Source organism: Channa argus, chromosome 10 (genome assembly GCF_033026475.1).
Source record: "Channa argus isolate prfri chromosome 10, Channa argus male v1.0, whole genome shotgun sequence".
NCBI lineage: Eukaryota > Metazoa > Chordata > Actinopteri > Anabantiformes > Channidae > Channa > Channa argus.
The window spans coordinates 16,213,558-16,239,260 of record NC_090206.1 but is presented as its reverse complement, the minus strand read 5'-3'; the positions used below and the strand labels follow the sequence as shown (position 1 = coordinate 16,239,260).

Genomic DNA, 25,703 nt, shown 5'->3' with positions numbered 1-25,703 from the left:
GCAAGTATAAAAGGAAGCAACATTTCGGTCCAGCTAATTCAGCAAAAGCAAAACTTTCAGCTATTTCCATAAAACCAAACTTTCTTTTAAGAAAAGTTTTTTTCTAGTTAGGAGCTGACTTACGAACACAGTGAACCAGCGTGAACAAGCTAAAGATGTCGCTAGAGGTCATCAGAGGGTCACCCCGCAGCCAGGACCTTTCCCCAAACAACCGACTGTTACGTCACTAACCCCCGCCCGTCCTCGCGCTTCTTCTGTATCATTCTCTGTCAGCTCGCGGCTGCTTATAGCACTTATAGAAACTGTCAGTTAGCGTTTGATTTTTTCTGTTTTAAGGTAACCCGCTGTTAACGTAAGGGAGCGGATATTGTTCATGTAAATCACAGCAATGTCACAGCTCTGAGTGGTCCTCGCTCGGCGGCAGACACCCCTTTGTAATTCCCCAAAGCGAATGGTAAGTAGCGTCGGTTTGTGGTTAGCTTGTAGCGTCACTGCTAGGTTAGTTGTCAGTCACTGACTGCTGATGGACCAAAATACTAACAAAAGATTGAAAAGTCTTAACGGCTCGTGCTCTGGTCTTGCCTCATTGACACACTTTCAAATGTGGGCCTCTTTAAGAGTCCGTAGTTGCTGTGTTTGAGCCTCGTGATCAGACGATGGTTGAGCACAGGCCAGGGTCAACCTCTGGGTCTCTGCCTCCTCCATCCACATTTCACGGACCCTCCTCTTTAGCGCTTCATCTATTATTAATATGAAAGGATAGGTCATTTCTTTTGTCTTCCCAAAGATGAGTGAAACTGAGCAGAACCCCGAAATATATTTATAAGCCACTAGGTTTTCATTTGCAATGAATTTGTCTTGGTGGTGTTGAACTATAATAAATAACTAAGGTAAGATATGCACTCTGACATTTCAGGTGTACATAGAAATATAAGGATTTCTTTAGTGTTTAGATCACTTGTTAAGTTCACAAAGCTATTTGAAGACATCAGCTTGGGCTCTGTTCATATCAAAATTTGATAGGAACTTTTTACTGTTTTCTAATGCTTTAGAGGGTAAACTAATCAAATAATTAAAAAAAAATAGTATATTTGGTTATAAAATAATATACTAACTACAGCCCTATTTACCATGTCCTGTCGCACAAGATGATGACTACAGAGGGCTTGTTTTGCTACAAAAGTATAAAACGTGATGCTCAATTGACTCGAATATATCCCAAATAAGAGCAAATGTTGCAGATCTAAAAATAAACCTCTTAGCTTCAAATTCTTATACCTTCAGGCTAGATAATGTTTATGGTATTATCCGTGATATTTGCATTTTAAGCAATGCCATGTTAAAATGCAATATTATGGCATGTCTACGATATAGACTGCCTTGTCTGTTTATTAAAAAGCTTAAATCATTGCTAATATTTCTTTATTTTGTTTTTATTATCGGTTATGTTCTATTTTTTTATCTGTTTGCCACATTTCTTTTATTTGTAAATTGACATAACAGGAAATAGAAGAAGAGAAGGGCAACGAAGAGGAAAAAACACAAACGTTGCTAGTACATAGCATTTCGCTAGACCATGAGGTTATGTCAAGTGACCATCTGACAAATCTCTGTTTTGATAAATGGTTGTTGACTGTTAAAACAAAAGTTCCATCTGTGATAAAGTCTTATGTAGTTTCATTTTTAAATAAACTAAAGTAAAGCTGATATAAATGACAAGAATTTGAACAGTTAAAATGTCTCTGTGCTTCTCAAATATGAAGATTTGCTGTTTTTATCTTTGTAATTGTGCACTTGCTGGTGAGAGATAGTGTTGTAGCTTATTATTCTGGCAACATTACCAATTTGAAGATGACACTATTCTGTATTTTTTGTTGGATTTATAGACTATGAAAACCTTTGGTATATTATTTAATACTGAAAATGATTGATAGCTGCAGCCCTTAACCAAATGCCACTTCCTAACCAGTGTCCTCAGTAATGCAACTAATGAACTAATGAAATCAGGCACACTCAGTACTGTACAGTGTTTCTAGCCACTCTCTGTATTATGTAATTTGCCTATAACACACATCTCTGTGCCGTTGATATAGTCTTCTGTTGTTTACAGAAATTGGTCAATGCAATTACACAGTGTGTGAGCTATGACAAAAACTGTCTCACTGGAATCACAGGGTTAATAGCTGTGAGGCTAGAGTGCATGTCAAAACTGAGTTCAGAGTACATGTCGCAGGTTTCGTCAGGCCATCATTTTCAATCAGGCTTTTCTTCATTCCAGTGCTCACATTTTAACTGCATTGTTTACACACACTGTGTATACAAAATGCTAGAAAAGTGCGGTTTGTGGATTAAACGCAAACAGTTGTGAAATGTCATGTATTTGGAACAAAAACTTTTAGTTTTTATGTCATCATGTACTGTTATTTCAGATGTTTAAGAGGAGGGATTTACTTTCAACTTGAAATGCTGTTGGAAAATTGCAGGCGGTCTGTGTTGGAAAACAGTGACTCACAGATTCCCAGCGGTGACAACCAGCATCTCCCAGAACAATCAAAGCATTAGCAACATAACATATTCAACACAGGACACACTTCCAGAGGCACAGATTATTAAAATATGTTAAGGTAGATGTGGTGTAGATTGGATCCTTTGTGACAACACAGGCTGACAAAGAATTACATGCACTTAACAGACCTGTGCTTTGTCTTTGTTTCAGACTGTGTGTTGCTATTTGTTGCACTTACTTGGCTCCAGGAACTGTTTAATTCTGGATCTGTCAAGCAGGAATTTATCAGATCATGACATGACACATTATCTTGTGTATGCCAAATACTATTGACACCCCTAGTTCTTATAAACTTTTTTGTGAGTTTTCCTGTGTATAGCAATCTTTGTTTATAGAATTTGAATTTTCATTTATTTTTATAATTTTTCCTGGTTTCATTTTCACACCCTGTCAGGCCTAGCAGAAAGAGATGAGCTGGGCTGAGGAAGACTGGACTGTGGGGCTGTCTGGAAGGGTCCTGCAAAAAGTGAAGGAACTACAGGTCCAACAGCAGCATCTGGCCAGAGAGAACAAACAGAAACAGCTGCAGCTTGATAACATTCATACCAGCTATGAAAAACAAACTTTGAAGGTACACAACCATTACGATACGTGGTTTTATGCTTCTTATATGGTGCCATTTTTCCACACATTATTAATACACACAGTGGTGAACATTTCATTATGAGTGTTCTGCATTCAAAATTATGGCAGTGCAGCTGAAAAGGCCAAGCTTTGTTAAAAATTTTGATAAGTAAAAATATTTACAAATATAAAAACTGTTTGCCTAGCAGCATTGGTTGTCTTTAGTTTTTGTAATTCTGAAATATGTACCTTCTATCTCTCTCTTGTTTTTTTTTCTTTTTCCCCCTCTCCTGGCTAGTATGATGAGGTTCGTGGGGAGCTTCAGTCTTTGCAGAGAGAGCTCCAGAGCATTCAGGGGGAGGCCAAAGCTGCAGGGATTAGCCGTGAGCGCCTGAACCAGGACCTTCAAACAAAGCAGGCTCAAGTATGTTCTTTGGAGGGCCAACTAGATTCTGCTCGCACCCTCAACGACAGACTCACTAAAGAAGTCAAAAGGTTAGCACCCATGGAAATCAATTTGGAAAATGTAATTTTCTCTTTCTTTCTCTTTTGAGTACTTTCATACTCACTTAACTCATATTAAAATCGGTGAATCTGTGGCAACTCTGTCCACAGTTATATTTAGGGACACTAGTAAAAATTGCCCGTCTTAATATATTACTGTTTATCCTGGTCAACACATGGGGTATGTTTGATGTTTAGATAGCATAAAACTGGATTCATTCTCTTTAATAAGAGTTGTCACTTTTCCACTGAATCTTACCTGTTTCTCTACTTTCTTGGTCATACTCAACTCTTTAGCTCTGTTTTACTTTTGTGTCTTTCGCAGGCTGGAGTCAGAACTGGAGAAGTTGCAGAACAGCTGCAGGTCAGCAGATACCTCTCTGTTTTCTACACCCTGCTGGACTACAGCCTCATCATGGGAAAAAAGTGGTACAGTCCTGTCACTAAACCACTTGATTTATTCACTGCTGTTGTTTCAATTCAAGGTTTGTGATTGATTTTGGTTTGGTTTTGGACATGGTTTTTCCCTGCAGGGAGCAGAAAGGAGGATAGATCAGGTCAGCAAGATGGACCGGGTCTGGCACTTCACATTCGAGTAAGTACCAATATGCTCTTCTGTTCCTGTGTGGGTTAGTCCAAGACCTGTGTGAATTTTAGCTTTAAGTTGTAGTTCTCTAGTAGGAATTTGCTGTCCTCTTGTCAGTTACACAGCAAGTCATTTCTTCTTACTTTTAACTTTGTCTTTCTTCTACTGACTAAGTCGTTATTTATTAAGTAATTAGCACAATGCTTTTGTCTCCCTATTTAAAGGATAAGGCCAGTATAGTATGCAATGGGAATAACAAATATTCAAAACCACTGACCTTACCCTCCAACACCAAGGAACACAGAGTTCTGTGAGCCAGTATGCAGATAAACCTAAATGTTTTTCTATGCAGCAAACCTCATGAAAAGTAGTAGGGTCAAATTATTGCTTGTTTTGGTCATTTCTTAGGATTTGTTCACAGTACGAACATAAACTTAACTTTTATAAGTGTCCGCTAAACTCCCATGATACTGTACTGCATTTGTTTAGTGTTTAAAAGAAAGATAAAGCAATTAGTCCCCACATCATTCTGTAAATTATCTTGTTTTTCTTTTCATGTTCAAGAAGTCCTTATTACAAAAGTGCAGAATACAATGAATACAAAAGGACAAAGTAAATTTAAGAGAAAGAATTTGAATCCTGAAGCCTGTCTGTAAAATAAATGTTTGAAATCCAGTATTATCTTTCTTCTCTTCTTCCTTTAGCAACGGCTCCAATTTTCGGACATGGACGCAACGTCATCGTCACGACAGCAATACAAGAGCACACCCCAATCAGAGTTTTCCACTCCTTTGGCTGTGTTTCCGTGGGAAAGGGATGACCCCAGGCCAGTGAGACGATCCCCATCTTCTCCCCAGACACCCCTCACTAATGTCAGCAGTCAGGGACAGTTGGACGGAGAGGATTTTCGGAGGGAGAAGGACCCCAGAACAGAGACAGGTGGTGAGTGTGGATGTCAAACAGTCCACTTGGTTTTAGATTTGATTGTTCAGTTCTGATATGGGTTTTTAAATCCATCTGTAAAAACACTGTCAATATAAGTCACTTTTTAGATACTGTAATGAAAGTCAACATTGTTTACTAACCTTATGTTAATAACAAGATTGTTCTGGAGTCTGGAGACCACAGCAACAAAAGCTCAGTCACAGCTTGTCTCATATTGGCTTGAGAGATGGCCAGCAGTCTCTGGAAAATAACGTAGGTTATAGATTATTAGCCAAAATTTGTAATTTGTAGGGTTATGTTTAATTTATTTTAAAAACATTCCTTGAAAGAGGAAACCTACTACTGGGTGCTATAGATTTTTTTAGATTTATATATCTTATTTGATAAAGGAGTCTTCTAGTGGAGTGTCATAGCTTGTTTTTAATAGTGTTTGCACAACAGAGGTGCTCCCTTTGGCATGGAAGATTAAGCCAAATTACATATTTAGCAAGAAATGTCATTAATATTGTGGAAAACATTTCACAAAGTATACTGTAAGTAAAGCAATGCAGTCATGCTACATCACATGTACACTGCATAACCTCAACAACATTTCTTACATAAGAGGCAGTGTAGAAATCACCGGCTCAGTTAAAGACTCCTCTGCCTGCTTCTAAACCGGCTTAAAGCTCTTAGTTCACTTTATAATTGTGATACAACACTCCTCTTTCTCTTAGCTCTTAGCCATGCGTTTGGTCAGAAGTGGAAGGGGACAGTCCACTGTGAAACAATAAATGCTTTTTTTTAACAGCTGGGACACAAAGGAGTAGGGTTGCTGAGGTGTTTATTTTAGGCTAATTGACTGTGCAGGTTTTTTGCTGCTGTATTTTTATTTATTTTTTCATGTTCCCCTTATGATTTAAACCACACATAAAGGATTTTATTCACCCTTGATTTGAAATAGGGGTGCATGTAGTAAATGTAAAAATAATAGAAAACTTTAAGTTCTTAGCAAAAGACTTTTACATTGTAAATGTATACTCATACAGATATCACAGTACATGGTACTGAGATTGTCACGTAAACATGATAATAATAATAGATATTGCGGATCATCTCTTCAGTTAAAATGTGTACCAGTGTTAAAGGAACAGGAAAACCATATGTACAAAGAGAAAATTGATTTCATCCCTGGCTTTGGAAAGTATAACAGAGTGACGACAGTTGTTTTCAGTGAGTCAGTCTGTATAGATTGACCTAATTTGTGAACACCCCAACTGTTTTGCACTGATGTTGTTGACTATGCATGGTCAGTTCATTCACATCAATTCTCAAATTCCTGCTAACATTTATGCTCACTCTGGGAACAAATTGGTAAAAAACAAAAGTATTTCCTTTTGACCCATTTAAAATTACAACCCAACAATTATTCCAATATTTATGAGCCTCGACTGTATATAATCTGTTCTAAAGAGGTTAAACCTAGAAGGTCCTCAGTTCAAACTTCTTGCCAGCTGCTGCCTTTGTGCATGGAGTTTGCATGTTCTCCGGGTGCGTTCCTCCCACAGTCCAAAGACATGCATGTTATCTGAACTCGTGACTCAAAAGTTGCCCATAAGTGTGAATGTTAGTGTAAATGGTTGTTTTTCTGTGTGTTTGTTGGCCCTGAGATAGACTGACAACCTATTCAAGGGTGTACACTGCCTCTTGGGACTGCCTTTAGCCTCCAGTGACCATGAACTGTCTGGTGTATTATTTTTATTGTGCTGTTGCAGGACAGTCTGTCCAACACACCCAGTCTGAGAATAATACAGCATACATTTAACAAGAGTGTGTTTAATCTAATCGTAACTGCACTTCATGCTTTTATGCTGTCCATTTTATTAGTTCACCCTTAGGTTTCTGTTTTTTTAATTGTGATGTTTTTTCCAAATAACCCTATTTACCAGGATATATCTGTGTGTCTGGTCCATCCACCAGAGTTTCTGTCAGAAATGTGGAGTCGTGTCTCTACTCTAGAGAAGGAGCTGTCTGTGAAGGACAGTATGTTGAAGGCAACTCAGAGTGAATTGGTGCAATGCAAGAAGGAGCTTGCTGCCAAGGAGCTCAGCCTGCAGAAAGCACACACATCTGTATCCCAGGAGAATGAAAAGGTAAAAACACACATGTATTGCTAATGATATTACTGGTGGTACTAATACTACTTCTAAGACATTACTACTAGTACTGCAAGCAGTTGTGTTGGAAAAGTGGAAAGTTTTATATTTACTTAAGTCCTGTTGTTTTTGTCATAAAATGGATGTTTGCCTCAACTGTCAAAAGATTTCTCTTTGACCCCTCTGAAAATGGTGAACGCGTTGGGAATATTTTGCCAACCTTTCGATAAACAAAGTATAATACAGGCTAGAGACGGGAGCGGCTGCTCCTATTAATTATCTTGTTTGTTTTAAAAAAAACAAAATGCTGTGCTGTGTTTTATAGAATGTTTTCCTGGATTGTAAATGTTAGTTACCCAAAACAAAGTAAAATCAGCAAATGTGTTTAAACATATCAAATAAAAACTAGAAAAAGCATGCACTATGAATGCTTCTCTTCCACTGTTTTTGCTGAAATAGCTGAAACAAAATGTTAATTCCTCATATACCCTGGTAGGCAAGTTTAGGCAAACTTCAAAGCCAGTGGACTAAATACTTCAAAGGCAAAACATCAAAGACAATGTGTAATCTTATTGATGACATCATCAAAGCAATACTTTTTTTGCATAATTCATGTGTATTCATGACAGACATTAGGAGTTGAGCAGAAGCTGAAGCAGGTGCAAGAGGAGCTCAAGTGTCAGAGGCAGAACTCTGAGAGCAGCCGACTGCAACACCAGCAACGCATAAAGGAGCTGGAGAAACATCATCAGAGGGTGAGACAGATGGGTGAATGGTAGGTTTGATCAATGATCAGATCAGTGGTGAAGAGGAAAAAAAAACAATGTTTGAAAAAAAACAAGTAAAGGTAACAAGAAAATGTCAGATTTTTAGAAAATTAATTTCACATTACAGTTAAATATAATACTTTAGATCTTCTTGTGTGCATGTTGCCTTCAGGATTTAATGGAGTTTCAGAAGGACAGACAGTGTTTGGAAAAGCAGCATCAGCAGGAGGTGAACAAGCTCAGCCAGGAGCTTCAGCAAGCACAGGCTGTTCATAATGCTCTGCAGGCCCAGGCTGACAAGGTAAACACGTGCACATAAGTATGCAAAAAACAGAGTCTCTACCATTAATTTCCATATGCTGTACATATACTGTGTCTTAAACTAAAGTCTTTAAAACAGATATTTGGCAACACTGGATATGTAGGACCAGCATGATCTATACATTTTGTTTCATATGTCTGTTCTATTTTTGCAGCCATTCACACTTTTGTCTTTCCAACTTTGTTTGTCTATCCTAGCTCCTTTCCCTGTCTCTTATTCCTGGGACTTGAATTATTTGTGCTTAAGGTCCATGAACTTACCTCAGTTATTCTGCCATACTTTCTTCTGGCCTTGTTTTCTCCCAACCCGCTCTACCCTTCACTTCGCCCTGCTCACTTCTTGGTTTCTCCCCAGTGGAAAGATTGAGCAATGAAGGTAATGCAGTGTGACTGGAGTTCAACTGTACAAAATGCTTTGGTTATGAAGGCATGAAAGAAAATCATTGTGTGCGAGATATAAAGTCCTCATTATAGGTGTGAAGGTGTGGCTGCAGGATGGAGATTTTTATACAAGTGTGCTTTTGACAACTTGGGCAACTTGCATGAACATACAGAAAGGACGAAAGTGTTTGTGCTTGAAGACGTGGTGTTTTACATTGTTTTGCTTGAAGATATGCTGTGAAATTAATTTTTATCAGCACAACAACAGTTCACATTTAATCTCGGCCGAAACTTTTTGACCTTCATTCCTACACTTTTAGATATAGTGTAACATTTCTCAACAGTGAGCATTTACATTGTCCTTTTAACCAATACTGTAAGCTCTTTATAAACCACACGTTATCTTGTTGTATCTGATAAGGCAACACAAGAGTAAACATGCAATAGAGGCAGACTTTGTGTTAAATTAATTAACATCAGCTACACACAGTGAGCTGTGTTACCAGTTTACACCTCTTTATAAAATTTTTGTCTGGACTTTTGTTTGGAATTGTAAATATTTGGTTTTAGATATTTGAATGCAAAAAATTGGCAGATAAAAGAGTTGTTAAACTGCAGATTATTACAGCCATAATCATTAGCATAAATTCTCCTAAAAAGTAGTTCAATCCAATGTCTTCAATCTCCAAGAGAGGACTGATGTGACTGAAAGGGATTTGTTGATATGACATGTAAATTACTTTTGTCTCATCTCTCTCTCTCTCTCTCTCTCTCTCTCTCTCTCTCTCTCTCTCTCTCTCCCCCTCTCCCTCTCTCCCTCCCTCCCTCTCCCTCCTTTCGGCTTATCCTGTCAGTTTAGTGTAGCCACAGCAGATCATTGTCCGCATGTTGATTTGGCAGTTTCATCTTGGGAGGGTTGCTAGCTTGGACCAGCACTGCACAGCTTGGGATGGGAATATTGTTTAAATTAATATATTTAATTCGTATTAATGTAACTTTTTTCCCCATTATGGATTACCACCCTTCACACTGTGTTATGTACACTGTACTGTTTGGAATGAAATCAGCACACGATTCAAATCTAATGAAGGTGAAGGCTGAAGGCAGTAAAGCAGGAAGCAAATCATTTGTTGGATTAGTGACAGTGCTGTGAATTTTTTTTTTTTTTTTTTTGGTCACACATAAAGTGCAGTTTTTTAATTATGATGTTATTTATTAAAGGGAAAGAAGCTGTCCAAATCTGCCTCTCCCTATGTGAAAAATCTGCCTCTCCCTATTGCTTAATGGTGAATTAACTGTGAATAACCCAATTTTTTGGAGAGTTGAATTAAATTTCATTTGCCACACCCAGACCTGATTACTGCCTGACCAGTTGAATAAAAAAATATTAAAATAGAACCTGTCTTAGTAAGTGAAACATCCTAAAATATCTGAAAAAGCCAATCATCAGGCTGCGATCTAAAGAAATCAAAGAACAGATGAGAAACAAAGTAATTGACATGTCTCAGTCTGGAAAGGGTTACAAAGCCATTGCTAAGGCTTTTGGACTCCAGTGAACCACTATGAAAGCCATTATCCACAGATGGAGAAAACATGGAACAGTGGTGAACCTTCCCAGAAATGGCCAGCCTACCAAAATTAGTCCAAGAGCGCAATGACGACAAGGAGCTCATAAAAGAACCCAGAACAACATCTAAAGAACTGCAGGCCACACTTGCCTCAGTTAAGGTCGGGATTCATGATCCACCAATAACAAAGAGACTAACCAAAAAGAACACAATGGCTCTGCTCACATTTTTCAAATACACCTTTGGGAAAATATTCTGTGGATGATGAGACAAAAGCTGAACTTTCTTTGATGGTGTGTGTCCCGGTACATCTGGCATATAACTAACACAGCATTTCATAAAAAGAACATCATACCAACAGTCAAACATGGTGGTAGTCTGATGTTCTGGGGCCGCTTTGCAGCTTTGTGACCTCAAGTGCACTTGGGTTATGCAGAAGGACAATGATCTAAAACCCATCATCAAACGTCAAAAAAAAAGAAAATTAGGTTTTGGAGTGACCTATTCAAACTCTGGATTTAATCCAATTGAGAGGCTGTGACATGACCTTTAACAGGCCGTCCATGCTGAGAAACCCTCAAATGTTGCTGAACTAAAATAATTCTGCAAAGAGTGGTCCAACAAATTCTCCACAGCCATGTGACTCATTGCTTTTTATAGCAAATGCATGATTGCAATTGTTGCCGCCAAGGATGACACAACCAGTTATTAGCTTTAGGTGGCAATTACGTTTTTACATAGGAGCCAAGCAGGGTTGAACAGTTTTTTTTTTTTACTCTGTAAATGAAATAATTGTTGAAAAACTGCAGTTTCTATTTACTGGGGTTATGTTTGTGTTATGTTCAATTTGATGATCTAATCATTTATGTGTGACAAAGAGATCCGGAAGCAGCCAAATACTTTTTCACAGAACTGTATGTTGTACAATACTTTACAGTAATGCGATGTACATACTGATTGTGTGTATTAGTACATGACATAATGTGCACAATCTTATATGGGCGTTGGTGGGAAGCCAGTCAGCTTTTAAGTTTGTTTCCCTAGAGAGGTAGACAATACATTAGATACAGCATATGCTCTGTATTGATCACTGATTGCTCTCCTGCTTCCTGTTCCCTTATCTAGTCCTGATTCTGCACTCGCAACAACAGCCGTTCATTTCTCTTTATTGCTTGTTTGTTGTTTTTACCTCTCTCCTTTTCTGCTCACATCATTTACATCAAGTTCTTTTAAAATTTAGTAATATAGCAGCTGCTTAATCCAATTATCCTCTTTCAGTTGTCTCTACAGAAACAGGCGGTAGACAAAGAAGTGAGCACTTTGAAAGAAAAGCTGAAGTGGACAGAGGGACAGCTACAGGAGACCCTGAAGAAAGAAGCACAAACACAAGCCAGACTCACGGTAACACACATGCTACTTATGGTCCTTAGTTGAGTGATGTGGGGTCTGCATGTGTCAGTTATCCATTAGCTAAGCAGAAGATGTACATTGCATCCCATACTTATTTAAACATGTCTGTGTGCCATATGTCAGTCTAAGATTTAGACATTAGTAAATTGGGGCATCTTCAATCACGCAGCTGCATTGTTATGTTTTAATGAAGGTGGTAATACATATGTGCATATATTACATGTATGCTAACTTTTGTCATCCACACGAATGCTGCCTTATTTGTTGTGTGTTTTGTTATGTTGTCAATATCATGACACTGTGTTGTTGATATATTGCTCTTAATACAAAGGTAAGACAGTTTTTCCTTACCTGAAGGTCCTGGCCAAGATTTTAAGTTTGAGGAAAGAAAAGGGTGTTTAGGTCAAGGTTTTTCTTGACTTAAACTCTCATGGTGGAGAATTTAAATGTGCTCAATCAACCTCATTTGTTTTTTGTTTTGTTTTTTACCCTTACATTAGGAAGCGTTGCGTGAAGCAGAGGGTGTGGCACTGAATTTAGAGCAGAGCAGGAAGAAGGAGCGAGTCCTGGAAGAGGAGGGGAAGAGGCTGGCAGAAGAGCGAGCCGATGCCCTTCGTCTCCTAATGGAACTGCAGAGTAAGAAATGAGCTGGGGGTTGGGAGAGAAGACAAATAAGTTTATATGTATATTATTTATCTGTCAAGGGCAGTTTATTAATAATAATCTAATCTAGATAATAGGTTATGAACTAGAGTTCTCGTGAAGATATTTTCTATTCTCTGTCCTCTCTCCTCATGAGGCACAGGCCAGAGTTCAGTAATGGTAGGAATTCAGTGTTTTGTGTCTTGTTGATTAATTAAAAAAAAAAAAATAAAGTAAATAAATTATAGACATAAGGAGCTTTGGCACTAATTACTAGGGGTTTAATATTAATTTATGTGGTACAGTACATGCTATGTTAATGTCTCCCTAATGCAGAACTCTCTTATTCCACAACTATCCCCTGCCAGTTGGTGTCGCTCAAAAGAAAATAATATTAAGCATTCTTGTAATTCACATTCTCTGTTATTTCTAATTCCATGAGCTGTTAAGTTTTAAAAATCTGCTGTTCTGCATCTTTTTTTTAAATTTTATTTATTTATCTTTCACTTCAGAGCGAAAAGCCACACCACCTCTACAGCCTGTCCAGTATTGCCCTATTGAACAGAGTTTCTCCCCTCAACCTTCGTACTCTCTTCATTCTCCAACGTCAAGACACACGAAGAGGCCCACTACTGCCACCCAAGCTGGGTTAAAAGGGGAAGAGGATGATACTGCGGATGAGAGAAGGGTAGAGATTTTACCATCTTATTCCACTGATAGAGAGCCTGGAGAGGGCATTGACTCTGAACACATCATTGGCCTTATCTCTCCAGACTCTGAGAGTTTACAAAAGGGAGGACACAGTGGAAAAAGTAATGAGGTTGAAAACAAGAGTAGAAATGAGGCAATAGAGTGTGACAGCTATGGGACAAGCAAGCACTCCACATTTGATGACATAATCTCTCCTTCCTTGTACTCTTCAGCTGGTATGGACACTAACACCTCTGTGGATGATAACACACGCGGTGTGATGCTTTCTACTAAAAACACACCTACAATCATGTCAAAGCAGATCAAGACTTTGGAACATCTTAAGAATGAGAATGCCATGCTGCATTCAGACCTACATGATTTGCGAGAAGAGCTCCAGAAACGTCTTGAGGACCTGGAAACACAACGACGGGCAGAAGCAGAAGCCAGGACCCGGCTTAAACAGCTCAGCCGTAAAATTGCTGCCCAGGCTGTTGAGATAGAGGAGCAGGACAAAGAATGGAGGGTACAGCTGGAGAGTGAGAGGGCTGAGATAGAACGGTTGAGGAAGGCTATGGCTGCTTTGCAGGCTGAGATAAAGAGAACCAGGGAGGAAAGCGAAGACAAAAGGAGAGAGGAGCGGGAGGATGAAAAACATGAAGTACTAGAAGACAGAGAGAGTGAAATAGTGGAACTTAATATCCAGCTGAAGAAGCAATTAGCAGAGGTGACAGCCCAGCTCGCTTTAGAACGGAAAGAAAGAAAGACAGGTGAAGAGGGGAAGTACAAATTAGCCAACAAAAACACAGATCTAAACAAGGAGCTAAGCATAAAAGTGGCTGAACTTAAAGCTGAATTTGAGGAAGTAAAGCGCGGCAGAAAAGAAGACTTAATAGATGACCACAAAGTCTCAGTTGCTAACAGTCCAGTGACCTACCTAACTCTCCGTGATGATGAGCTCAACTCCAACATCATTCACTGCGACAACATGCGCCTCCCTTCGCCAGAGCAGCACCTGCTTCTCTGTCAATCCACCAACCAACGCAACATTCTTGTGTCTCAGGCAACAGCAGATCTCACCCAGGAAGACCAAACAGTGACAGATACTGAGTCCTCTACTCTGACATGTGAAGGGCAAATAGATTGCATGACCTCTTCCCCCAGGGACAAAAGACAAAAGCTCCACGAAGGTGGGCTTGATCCCTCAGACTTGGCAGCAGAGGTGGATCATCTGCAAAAGGAAAATGCAAAGGAGACAGAGCGTGCTAACCAGTACCAGGTTAAATTGAAGGCCCTGCAGAGCCAGGTACATAGTCTTGTTGTTAGTACACAACGTTTGTCCAGCTTCTGTAAAATAGTTTCTATTAATAAGATACAAAATTGAATCTTAAGACATTATGAAAAGTCATGCCACAAATATAATTATGGTTAAATATAAAATGTGTAGTTTAGGTCCACATGTTGTGATGTGGGAGAATATTGTATCGTTTTTCTAGATATTTTTATATTAAAAAAACAACAATAGAAATAAAGAGGTACACATCACGTAGAATAGTGCCAACAAAGCTGCTATCATTATTTGTTGTCACTGCTGTCATCATGATCACGTTTATACCACATATGATCTGATGAGACTTTACTGTGCTATGCTGAATAAATAATTATATAATTAATGTCACCTGTTTAATATTCTGTCTTCCTTTCTTCACTTTCTTCTCAGGTGACACGTCAGACCCAGCAGCTCACAATGGCTTTTGAAAAGCAGAGCCAGCACATCTCAGGCCTTCTGGCTGAACTGCAAGAGAGGGATAGTGCCCTCCTCTGCCAGGGAGAGGAACTGCAGCACTACAAGCAAGAGCTGGATGAACTTAGGGCCAAAAGAAAGCAAGAAGAGAGAAAAACAACTGATGAAATACATGCCAAAGAGGAGGATGATGGAGCACATAAAGGAGGGACACAGAGGGTGGAGATCGCAGGGCCTCAGCCAAACCAGGAAAAGGAGTGTGTGGGCACCTTGGTACAACCAAAGATTCTGGCATCTGATGCTGAAACACAAACATCTGTTAACAGTAAAGAAGAGAATGAAGCACTATCGCTAGGGGAACAGGTCTCAGGCACAGCAGTTTCAGACAAAATTCAAAGTGATCATGTTTCTGTTTGTGCAACGGGAGAGACTGAGTGGAGTCAATATGGAGGAACAGCAGGTGTAGTTGCAGAGCTGCTTGTTCTCCGGCAAGAGAATCATCTCCTGAAACAAAGAATTGAGACCTTGGATGCCTCAGACATCAGCAAATCGTCATTACAGATTGACAGTCAAAATCAAGAGGTCCCAGTCAGGCTCATTCAAAACACAGGAAATGCTGCTTTGTCCTGTTTCATGAATAACATATCGGCTGAGGGACAGGAGTCCCTACTAGAGCATAAGTTGAGGATGGACGATGAAGAAAAGGAAGACAATAAAACAACACAGGCTAAAGAGGAACAGGAGGAAATGTCTCAGCTTCAGATCAGCCACCTCGAGCAACAGGTAATGACAATGTGTTTAACAGAAAAGTGTTCCATATTCCAAGTAACTGTATAAATGCTAATATGTATATTACTTATGTTTGTAAGTGGGTTTGATTTGAAAGGACCATTGTCTTTTACTCTGTATTGTCCTTTTACTGCTGTCCAGGTGGTGGCACTGCAGATGAAGGTACAGGCTCTCACTAAGCAGACCCAGCAGCAGGCAGATGAGCTTGTGGTGTGGAGACTGGCATCTCAGCCAGCTCCAACATTTGACAAGGTCCATCCCAACACTGATAAACAGTCTGATAGTCAAGCCCAAATTTCTGCAATAACAGAGCCAAACCAGCAGCACACGGATAAACAAATGACGAATCAAGCTGACACGCAGATGCTAGGTCACCACGGGAGCCCTGGTAATGTGACTGTCATCAGAGAAGATGGTTTATTCCTCTCCTGCTCCTCCAACAAACTGCAGGGCCGCATGTTGTTCTCTAGGTAACTAAGACTAGAGATGTGTTATTGTTGTAACAACTAATATATTTTAAAAATATTGGTGCATATACGGAGATTTTGTTTATAGGCATTTATTTTTAAAGGCTTTTGTTGTCTGTCATCTTGTGTGCTTGGAATCATTGTAATTGTTTTACACTAGACTGCAGCACAGCAGCCTTCCTGAACCAAAGAGTCTCCATCCTTTTAAAAAGATGTCTGCACCTCAAGACTACAATCAGGAAAGTGCCCGTCTCGACAAGGTGTTTTTGTTTTCCATGTCAAACTACTACATTTGTATTCGGCTCTTGTTAATGAAGGATAACTACACTTTTTTATCAGACACTCTATAGTAGCTACATAGCTGTAGTTAACTAAGAATTCCAGCAAGTTTGGAAATTTGCTGCAAATTATAGAAAGATATAGATGGACTTGTTACACTTAAAACTAAAGGATTCTGTAGCATTGCTAGTGTAACATAATCTTGTAATCTGTGCACAGTAAGCCAAATGCACATTCAACATTATGACTGAATCTTTAAAAATGAAATTTAATTAGTTTTTATAGCACTATGCCTATTTTCTCAATAGTTCTAAATCTGTGCAGGAACTGCAAAATGTATTCATACAATTCATAAAGTATGTATAAAGTATTTTTACATCAGAATAAAATTTTCAGTTTTGTTCACATATTAAGAGTTAGGGCTTTAATTAATGTATTTTGTTTGTTGATGCAGGAATCTGAAAAAGAAAACAAGGGAATCGTGTTAATTGAACAGACAAATATCTGTCCAACACAGGGCGAAGAGAGGACAGATATTGATCTCATCCAGATGGCGTCAGACAACATAAGTCAACAAATTACTCAAGATCTTTATAAAGTCTTAGGATTAAATAAAACCAAACCAACAGAGATTCACACTGGAAATCCTGAAGCCAAACAAAAGGCTCCTTCACAAACCAATGACATATACACAACCAATGGTTCTTCAGACATAGTTTTCAACACCAAAATGAGAAGTGTCAGCAGTCAAACAGAGGGCAGTTTGTTTCCCTGCAGTGCTCCAGCAGCCTCTGGACTCCACTGTGCATCCACACAGACTGAGGAAGAGGGAAAAGATGAAGAATTAATTGATTCCCCTGTTGTCTCTCATGTGCCCCTCACTGAAACTGCAGACTCAGGAGAGAGATTGTTGTTTGCAGGTGCTTTCCCTATCCTGGCCGACCCAGCTCGTCTGGCCGAGAGAATCCGGCGTAGCAGGACGCAGTTGTCAGCAGCCTTTGACGACACGGAGTATGAACCCTACGGACTGCCAGAAGTTGTCATGAAAGGTAAATTTGTTAGCTGGAAAAGTGCACTGACATGTGGGCTTTAATATTTTTAGATTTGTGCAAAATTGCTTAAAATACAGAATGAATACAGAATCTTTTCACATTGGGTGTTTATTCCCACATTTTCAGTGAAATGAAACACCACACCCACATGAACAGTCTAGCTCATCTGATGGCTAAAGGTTTTTACAATAGGACTAGTAGTTTTTCCCTCTTTGAAGTTTTGGTACTACTATTCTAAACCTTAACTTATCTCAGTCCTGGCTGCATGACATTGCATTGTTTAAATATTTTAACTTGTACTTTATGTCCTTTTTTGAAGAGTTTTTGGCTGTTTTGCCTGTTCCTTCAGATGTGGAAAAAGCAAAAAATCAGAGGAATTTAGTATTATCTTCCTCTTCTGTTCTCCCTTCATTTCCTGCTCTTCATCTGTTGTCCGATAATTAGTGGGAGAGCTGTAAGCACAGCTCTCACACTATTGAGATCCTTTTCTTTATTATTAGTGGGAGAGCTGTAAGCACAGCTCTCATTAGTGGGAGAGCTGTAAGCACAGCTCTCACACTATTGAGATCCTTTTCTTTATTATTATTAGTGGGAGAGCTGTAAGCACAGCTCTCATTAGTGGGAGAGCTGTAAGCACAGCTCTCACACTTATGAGATCCTTTTCTTTATTATTATTATTATTTCGCCGTTTTTCGGTCACTATCTCCTCCTAGACGGTTTGTCGTAGAAACTTCGTTCCACTTCCTAAACGTAGGTCTCTTTTAGGAGATCTATGCTATTACTTTTCTTATTAATAACTTTTATACTTTTTATTATATTTCACTTTTTATCAACTTTTTTTCCCATTGAAAATGAATGGAAGCCACTTAAAACTTCCCTTCAACTTGCCACTTTTCATCTGCCTCTTGTGTCATCATACTTTGGAGTAGAAACTTCATTTAAACTTTATACGGGTCTAGATCCTTTCAACTTTTTCTGGGTGGATCAGCTTCTTTGTATCTTTTATACTTTTTGAATAATCGCAGTTTTAGTTTTAGGCAACTTTTGGAGCTTTTTCAACTTTTCCATTAGTGTGTATTGCGGAATGTTGGAGCAGCTAGAGTGGGTGACATCACACGCACTCTAACTTTTCAGCTTCCACTTTTAGCAACTTTTTTCCTTCTTTTCCTTCTTTCCTTCAATCAACTTTAATCTTACATAAACAAACTATACATCAGAATGTAGGTATTTTTGTCTTCTTTCAGTAAATATAACTCTCATAGTGACAGGACTGACGGTTCTTTCTCCAAGAGTCCAGAAGCGGAGAGAGTGCCGTCTGAAACTCCCATTGGAGCCCATTATAACAGAGGTTCTTAAATTCTCCTCAAATCACAAACGGGGGGCTGTTTTCAAATTGCCACCACGCCTTCATTTTATGGAGTATATTCAAATAAAGTACATCAGTGTGTTCATTGAAGCCTTTTGTCACTCACAGTTTTTGAATTGTTTCGATAGGACTAATACTTTTTCATATTTTGAGCATTTTGCGAGGCATAGTCTCAGTACTTTTCCAGCCTGCCTTTGCATTTGGCTCACATGACTCAGCAGGCAGGCAGCAGTCATTGTCATGGTAACGGACACAGCTGCATGACGTCATGTAATCAGCCTCAGAACTGTGTCCACACACTTTACCTGAGTTTTTCTCCCTCAACATACACAGTGGAGACACACACAGACACACACCCTCACAGACAGGAAATACCCTTTCAAAATAAAAGCCTTTCATAATATTTTATCCACTTTTTAGCATTTAAATGCTAAAATGACTTTGTGGTGAAGTTTCCCTACACACACACCCTCACAGATAGGAAACACACTTTCAAAATAAAAGCCTTTCATAATATTTTATCCACTTTTTAGCATTTAAATGCTAAAATGACTTTGTGGTGAAGTTTCCCTACACACACACACCCTCACAGACAGGAAACACACTTTCAAAATAAAAGCCTTTTATCATTCTTATTTTAATTATTTAGCATTTAAATGCTAAAATGAGTTTGTTTTGAAGTCTCCCTACAGTGGACACACAAACTACCACACAGACACAGACAGGAAACACACTTTCAAATTAAAAGCTCTTTTCAACTTTTTTTTCTCAACAGTTTTTCAGCATTAAAATGGTTCCTTCATTTCTAAGTAGTTACTTCTAGCTTTTTTCTTTACACTTTAATAGCAACTTTTTTACTTTGCTTCTTTTTTTGTTTCTTTTAACTTTGGGAATATTTACCTTTTCCTTTGTTTCTTACTACTTCTTTCCACTTTTGTTAATCAAGTTGTTGCTTTTTCACTTCTTCCTTTACACTTTTAATAGCAACTTTTTTACTTTGCTTCTTTCTTTGTTTCTTTTAACTTTGGGAATATTTACCTTTTCCTTTGTTTCTTACTACTTCTTTCAACTTTTGTTAATCAAGTTGTTGCTTTTTCACTTCTTACTTTTTTCTTTACACTTTCAATAGCAACTTTTTACTTTGCTTCTTTTTCTGTTTCGTTACACTTTAAATATCAACTTTTTACTTATTTACTTCCTCCATTGTTACTTTCTACTTTTTTTTTCTTTTCTGAATTCAACTTTTCTTGGGATTTTGGATTTTTTCCTTTTATTGTCATCTTCTTTCTTTCTCTTTTTGTTCGTATTTATCTCTCTTCAGCGTTTGCGGCTTTGAACGTGCAAACGCCTCTGCTCTCAGCAGCTTCTGAGCGGTCGGCCTCTACCGGGCGACTTAACAGCTCTCCCACGTAATTTCCTTGGAAATTGCCTTTTCTAGTTATTATTATTATTATTATTATTATTATTATAGCCCGTTTTTCGGTCGCTATCTAGTCCTAGACGGTTTGTCGTAGAAACTTCGTTCCACTTCCTAAACGTAGGTCCCTTTTAGGAAAGGGGTGGTATTACTTTTCTCATTAATAACTTTTATACTTTTTATTATATTTCACTTTTTATGAACTTTTTTTCCCATAGAAAATGAATGGAAGGCACTTAAAATTTCCCTTCAACTTGCCACTTTTCATCTGCCTCTTGTGTCGTCATACTTTGGAGTAGAAACTTCATTTAAAGTTTATACGGGTCTAGTCCCTTTCAACTTTTTCTGGGTGGATCAGCTTCTTTCTATCTTTTATACTTTTTGAATAATCGCAGTTTTAGTTTTAGGCAACTTTTGGAGCTTTTTCAACTTTTCCATTAGTGTGTATTGCGGAATGTTGGAGCAGCTAGAGTGGGTGACATCACACGCACTCTAACTTTTCAGCTTCCACTTTTAGCAACTTTTTTCCTTCTTTTCCTTCTTTCCTTCAATCAACTTTAATCTTACATACACAAACTATACATCAGAATGTAGGTATTTTTGTCTTCTTTCAGTAAATATAACTCTCATAGTGACAGGACTGACGGTTCTTTCTCCAAGAGTCCAGAAGCAGAGAGAGTGCCGTCTGAAACTCCCATTGGAGCCCATTATAACAGAGGTTCTTAAATTCTCCTCAAATCACAAACGGGGGGCTGTTTTAAAATCGCCACCACGCCTTCATTTTATGGAGTATCTTCAAATAAAGTACATCAGTGTGTTCATTGAAGCCTTTTGTCACTCACAGTTTTTGAATTGTTTCGATAGGACTAATACTTTTTCATATTTTGAGCATTTTGGGAGGCATAGTCTCAGCACTTTTCCAGCCTGCCTTTGCATTTGGCTCACATGACTCAGCAGGCAGGCAGCGGGCAGCAGTCATTGTCATGGTAACGGACACAGCTGCATGACGTCATGTAATCAGCCTCAGAGCTGTGTCCACACACTTTACCTGAGTTTTTCTCCCTCAACATACACAGTGGAGACACACACAGACACACACCCTCACAGACAGGAAATACCCTTTCAAAATAAAAGCCTTTCATAATATGTTATCCACTTTTTAGCATTTAAATGCTAAAATGACTTTGTGGTGAAGTTTCCCTACACACACACCCTCACAGATAGGAAACACACTTTCAAAATAAAAGCCTTTCATAATATTTTATCCACTTTTTAGCATTTAAATGCTAAAATGACTTTGTGGTGAAGTTTCCCTACACACACACCCACAGACAGGAAACACACTTTCAAAATAAAAGCCTTTTATCATTCTTATTTTAATTATTTAGCATTTAAATGCTAAAATGAGTTTGTTTTGAAGTCTCCCTACAGTGGACACACAAACTACCACGCAGACACAGACAGGAAACACACTTTCAAATTAAAAGCTCTTTTCAACTTTTTTTTTTTTTCAACAGTTTTTCAGCATTAAAATGGTTCTTTCATTTCTAATTAGTTACTTCTAGCTTTTTTCTTTACACTTTAATAGCAACTTTTTTACTTTGCTTCTTTTTTTTGTTTCTTTTAACTTTGGGAATATTTACCTTTTCCTTTGTTTCTTACTACTTCTTTCCACTTTTGTTAATCAAGTTGTTGCTTTTTCACTTCTTCCTTTACACTTTTAATAGCAACTTTTTTACTTTGCTTCTTTCTTTGTTTCTTTTAACTTTGGGAATATTTACCTTTTCCTTTGTTTCTTACTACTTCTTTCCACTTTTGTTAATCAAGTTGTTGCTTTTTCACTTCTTACTTTTTTCTTTACACTTTCAATAGCAACTTTTTACTTTGCTTCTTTTTCTGCTTCTTTACACTTTAAATATCAACTTTTTACTTATTTACTTCCTCCATTGTTACTTTCTACTTTTTTCTTTTCTTAATTCAACTTTTCCTGGGATTTTGGATTTTTTCCTTTTCTTGTCATCTTCTTCTTTCTCTTTTTGTTTGTATTTATCTCTCTTCAGCGTTTGCGGCTTTGAACGTACAAACGCCTCTGCTCTCAGCCGCTTCTGAGCGGTCGGCCTCTACCGGGCGACTTAACAGCTCTCCCACGTAATTTCCTTGGAAATTGCCTTTTCTAGTCTTTATTTGTTTCTCTGTCTACCCCTCTTCCCATCAAACAGGTTTTGCAGACATCCCCAGTGGTCCTTCATGTCCCTACATTGTTAGAAGAGGATTGTTAGGAACAACTGGCCTACCTGTTCCTCAGAAAGACCCAGGACAGGAGGAGACTGATTAATAAACTGCCGCAGGTAACATCTAGACTCTTTAAATCCTGCAAATACTGAAATACACTGTAGATATCATCTAATGTTTGAAAAACAAAGAAAAAGTTGATGTAGACAAACAAATGAACACTTTAACATATTTGGGCCTAAACAACACTTTGGAGACTAATAAGCTCTCTTCCCATAATGGTAACTAGTTGTGTTTATTTCACTTTTCCATCCTCCGTATTAGCAGTATAACAGAGTTATATATGCCAATAAGCATTCAGACAAGAGTCTGGCTTTTTTTTTTTTTTTTTTTTTTTTTTTTACAGATTCAGTCAAACCTTAAATGTAGACATTTAGTTCTGACAAATAATTAACCCAAAATTAAAAACAATACAATTGTATACAGTTGTAGCCCTAGTGCCCATATGTATGATAATCAAGAAACAAGTCATCAAGTGCAAAAAATAATTATTGAATACACCAAACTTATCTTTTGGGACAACAACCTTGTTTCCACAGAGTTCCTGGAAAACATGAAATTACGAATTTAATTTGTAATTGGAAGAGAGTTTTTTATTTTTATTTTATTATTTTTTAACTATATCCCAACTATAGATTTTTATTTTATTTGCACATGTTTGCATGCTGGTTGTCTCCAGATCTTGAAGAAGGAACTGATCGCTCTGATTTACCAATAAACCTACGTGATGCCCGACTCCAACCACCAGGACACTCCACTAATGGCCCTGGACTGGCAGAAAAAACATCACCGTTGTGCATATAAAATGCCTTAATGGACACTAGTTTATCCTCTAATTACTGTGTGGAGACTTTGTTGCCCATCACAATGTAGTGACTTTACACCCACCTGTATATTTAGATGCAGAGGTTGAGATTTTGTGATGTTTGTTGATGTTCCTTGACGTTAATAACCACTGTTTCAAAGGGATTGTAGTTCTAGTACTGTAGGCTTTAGTAGCTCTGATTTAACATGTAGCCTTGCGCTTGTTTGAATCACACAGTGCCTAATTGATGGGTTTTCTCAACAAGCACTTGTCAAGATGTTTTTATTTGTTTTGAAATAGGGTGAAGACCAGAGATGCATGTTGTGAAAATTTGATAAATATTTTTTGCTCTTTTTAATTCTTGAAATGCCTAACTTATGGATACATGAATGTGTTTTAGTGGAGCCTAGGTCTTTATAAACTGAGTTAGGGCATAGTGAGTGAGCATGTGTGACATTAGCTGTGCATAACATGTGCATCCTCATCTTGGTGTGTGTGTGTGTGTGGGGGGGGGGGGGGGGGAGAGAGAGGGGGGCGAGCATATCTATGACTATGAGTGTAACTAGTGTTTCCGCTCCATGTATGGTGATACACACGTCTCGCTCTTTTTCGCTTGCCCTCTCACTCTCTCTCTTTCTGTCTCTCTCTCTCTCTCGCTCTCTCCTGCTTTTACTTTGCTTCTTTGTTTTATGCTAATAAACTAGTAGTGTTGGACTGAGTTGGACCCAAAATTTCTATTTACTTTATTTTGTTAGTGAGGCCTACAGATAAAATTTTTATAGTATAATTTGATTGGCTACATTAATAAATTCCTTAAAATTCCTGTGCCTTATACAACAGTAACCAACATGTATGTAGATTTTTTTTAGATCTGTTGAATTTGTGGAATTCCTTTTTTTTTGTGTGTGTGTGGGTTTTTTTTTGTTTTTTTGCTTAAAAGGTTTGATTGAGTAGTTAACAGATAGGTTCAAAGCTTTTGTTAAAGCTTATGTTTAAAGCTTATGTTTTAAAAAGCCCATTGATACTTTTATTAAAGGGGCCACTGGTTGTTGCAGTTGTCTTTCCTGTTCACACTGGCTGCAAAGAGATTTTGTAATGAAGGCAAAATCCACAGTCCTTGTTCTGTGCAGAAACACATTTCAGGCCTGGTTACACCAAAAAGTGTAGACACGTGTAATTAAGTTTAATTAATCTGCATTTGTCTGAGAAGCATTTGTTAGATGGTCGAGTGACTATACTCCGAGGGCTAGAGAGTAGACTGTTAACTAACTGATAACTAACCTTTGTGAGCATCATGGGTGCAATACTGAACATTCCAACTGGTGACATACCCACGACCCTGGGTGCCCTGCCCTTAAAGCAGAGCCTCTTCACCGTGCAGTACAGCATGCTCACCTGTTGGGGATCAATAGCAAGAAGACTGCTTGTTTATCACAGACATTTTGGGTCAAACTTTTGCATAGGTTTACTTACCTCTTGGAGTTGAATTTATTAATCGCAACCCTATTGATCACAGTAGAATCTACATGATCATCGTTATACAATGCACATTTTGTCGATTTATAGCCTGCTGTGACTGGCCCAAATCAAGTGGACATCGTTCGGAGTTATTGATGCAAAATTGTCTCTACCTGTTTCTCTGAGCAGTGTTTTCTTTTCTTCCTCTGCAACTCAGTAAAGTAAAGAGGGAATTAAATACTAAAGCAAACTTTAACTTTGTACATAATTCAAACGGCTGAATACAAGTTTAAGAAATACAGCAGGGCTTTTAGAATAGTTTTTCTTTGTGGTTAGTGTGAACACAACCACAATGAAATTTATTCTTTCAATATGCATATGAGTCTGAGTGCTGTTTAAAGGAAAAATGTGAGCCTATCCTTAATAAAACCTTATGCCAGGTTTTGGTGATGTTTGAGATTATGTAAGATAAAGCTTTGAGACACTTTTGTTAAAATTGTGGAGTGATTTATTTATATTTATTTTTTAGTATTACATTTTATTTAAAGTTGTTTTCTCTCTCTGTTTTGGTTTGTTGACTCTGTCAGAACAGAGTGGAATTTTTCTGCCTTCACTCAATGACTTTGCCATTTACCTGCCATGTTGATACCAACACGACACCATACCTTCCCCTGAGGTGCCTTCATACCTCTGGGATCTGTAGTTTTCTGGCAGGGAGGTGTGACAATCAGACTGTGGCCTGAGAAGCTCACTGTGTATCTTGTTGCCTTATTTTGGACACTTTGATGTGAATGTATCTGTTTTGTGTTTTCAGCTAGAATAAAAGGCTTGTTCTTAATTTAAGTGTTGTCTCTTGGATTCATTAATCCCTGCGCGCCTTTGAGTCTGTGACGTTGCACTGTGTGCTTTGTTAGGTGTGTTTTAATTTTGTGTCAGGTTTGTATGAGCAGTTTAT

The 25,703-nt window shown here is 38.2% G+C and overlaps 1 protein-coding gene across 4 annotated transcripts; it reads left to right on the top strand.

Annotated features, from left to right (window-relative positions):
• The first annotated feature begins 221 nt into the window (after positions 1–221).
• Positions 222–25,591, top strand: si:dkeyp-115e12.6 (centromere protein F). Of its 4 annotated transcripts, none has more exons than XM_067518143.1 (18): positions 222–454; positions 2,961–3,137; positions 3,429–3,625; positions 3,960–4,063; positions 4,168–4,229; positions 4,925–5,159; positions 7,125–7,297; positions 7,930–8,055; positions 8,240–8,368; positions 11,616–11,738; positions 12,248–12,383; positions 12,902–14,385; positions 14,800–15,606; positions 15,754–16,082; positions 16,240–16,339; positions 16,813–17,407; positions 22,413–22,541; positions 23,165–25,591. In XM_067518143.1, the coding sequence occupies exons 2-17, from the start codon at positions 2,976–2,978 to the stop codon at positions 22,526–22,528; spliced, it is 4,878 nt and encodes a 1,625-aa protein (XP_067374244.1). In that variant the 5' UTR covers positions 222–454; positions 2,961–2,975; the 3' UTR covers positions 22,529–22,541; positions 23,165–25,591. The 4 variants fall into 4 exon arrangements, with proteins under 4 accessions (XP_067374244.1, XP_067374246.1, XP_067374243.1 ...); XM_067518145.1 differs by having other exon boundaries at positions 4,925–5,162; positions 16,876–17,407; XM_067518142.1 differs by having other exon boundaries at positions 4,925–5,162.
• Positions 25,592–25,703: the final 112 nt, after the last annotated feature.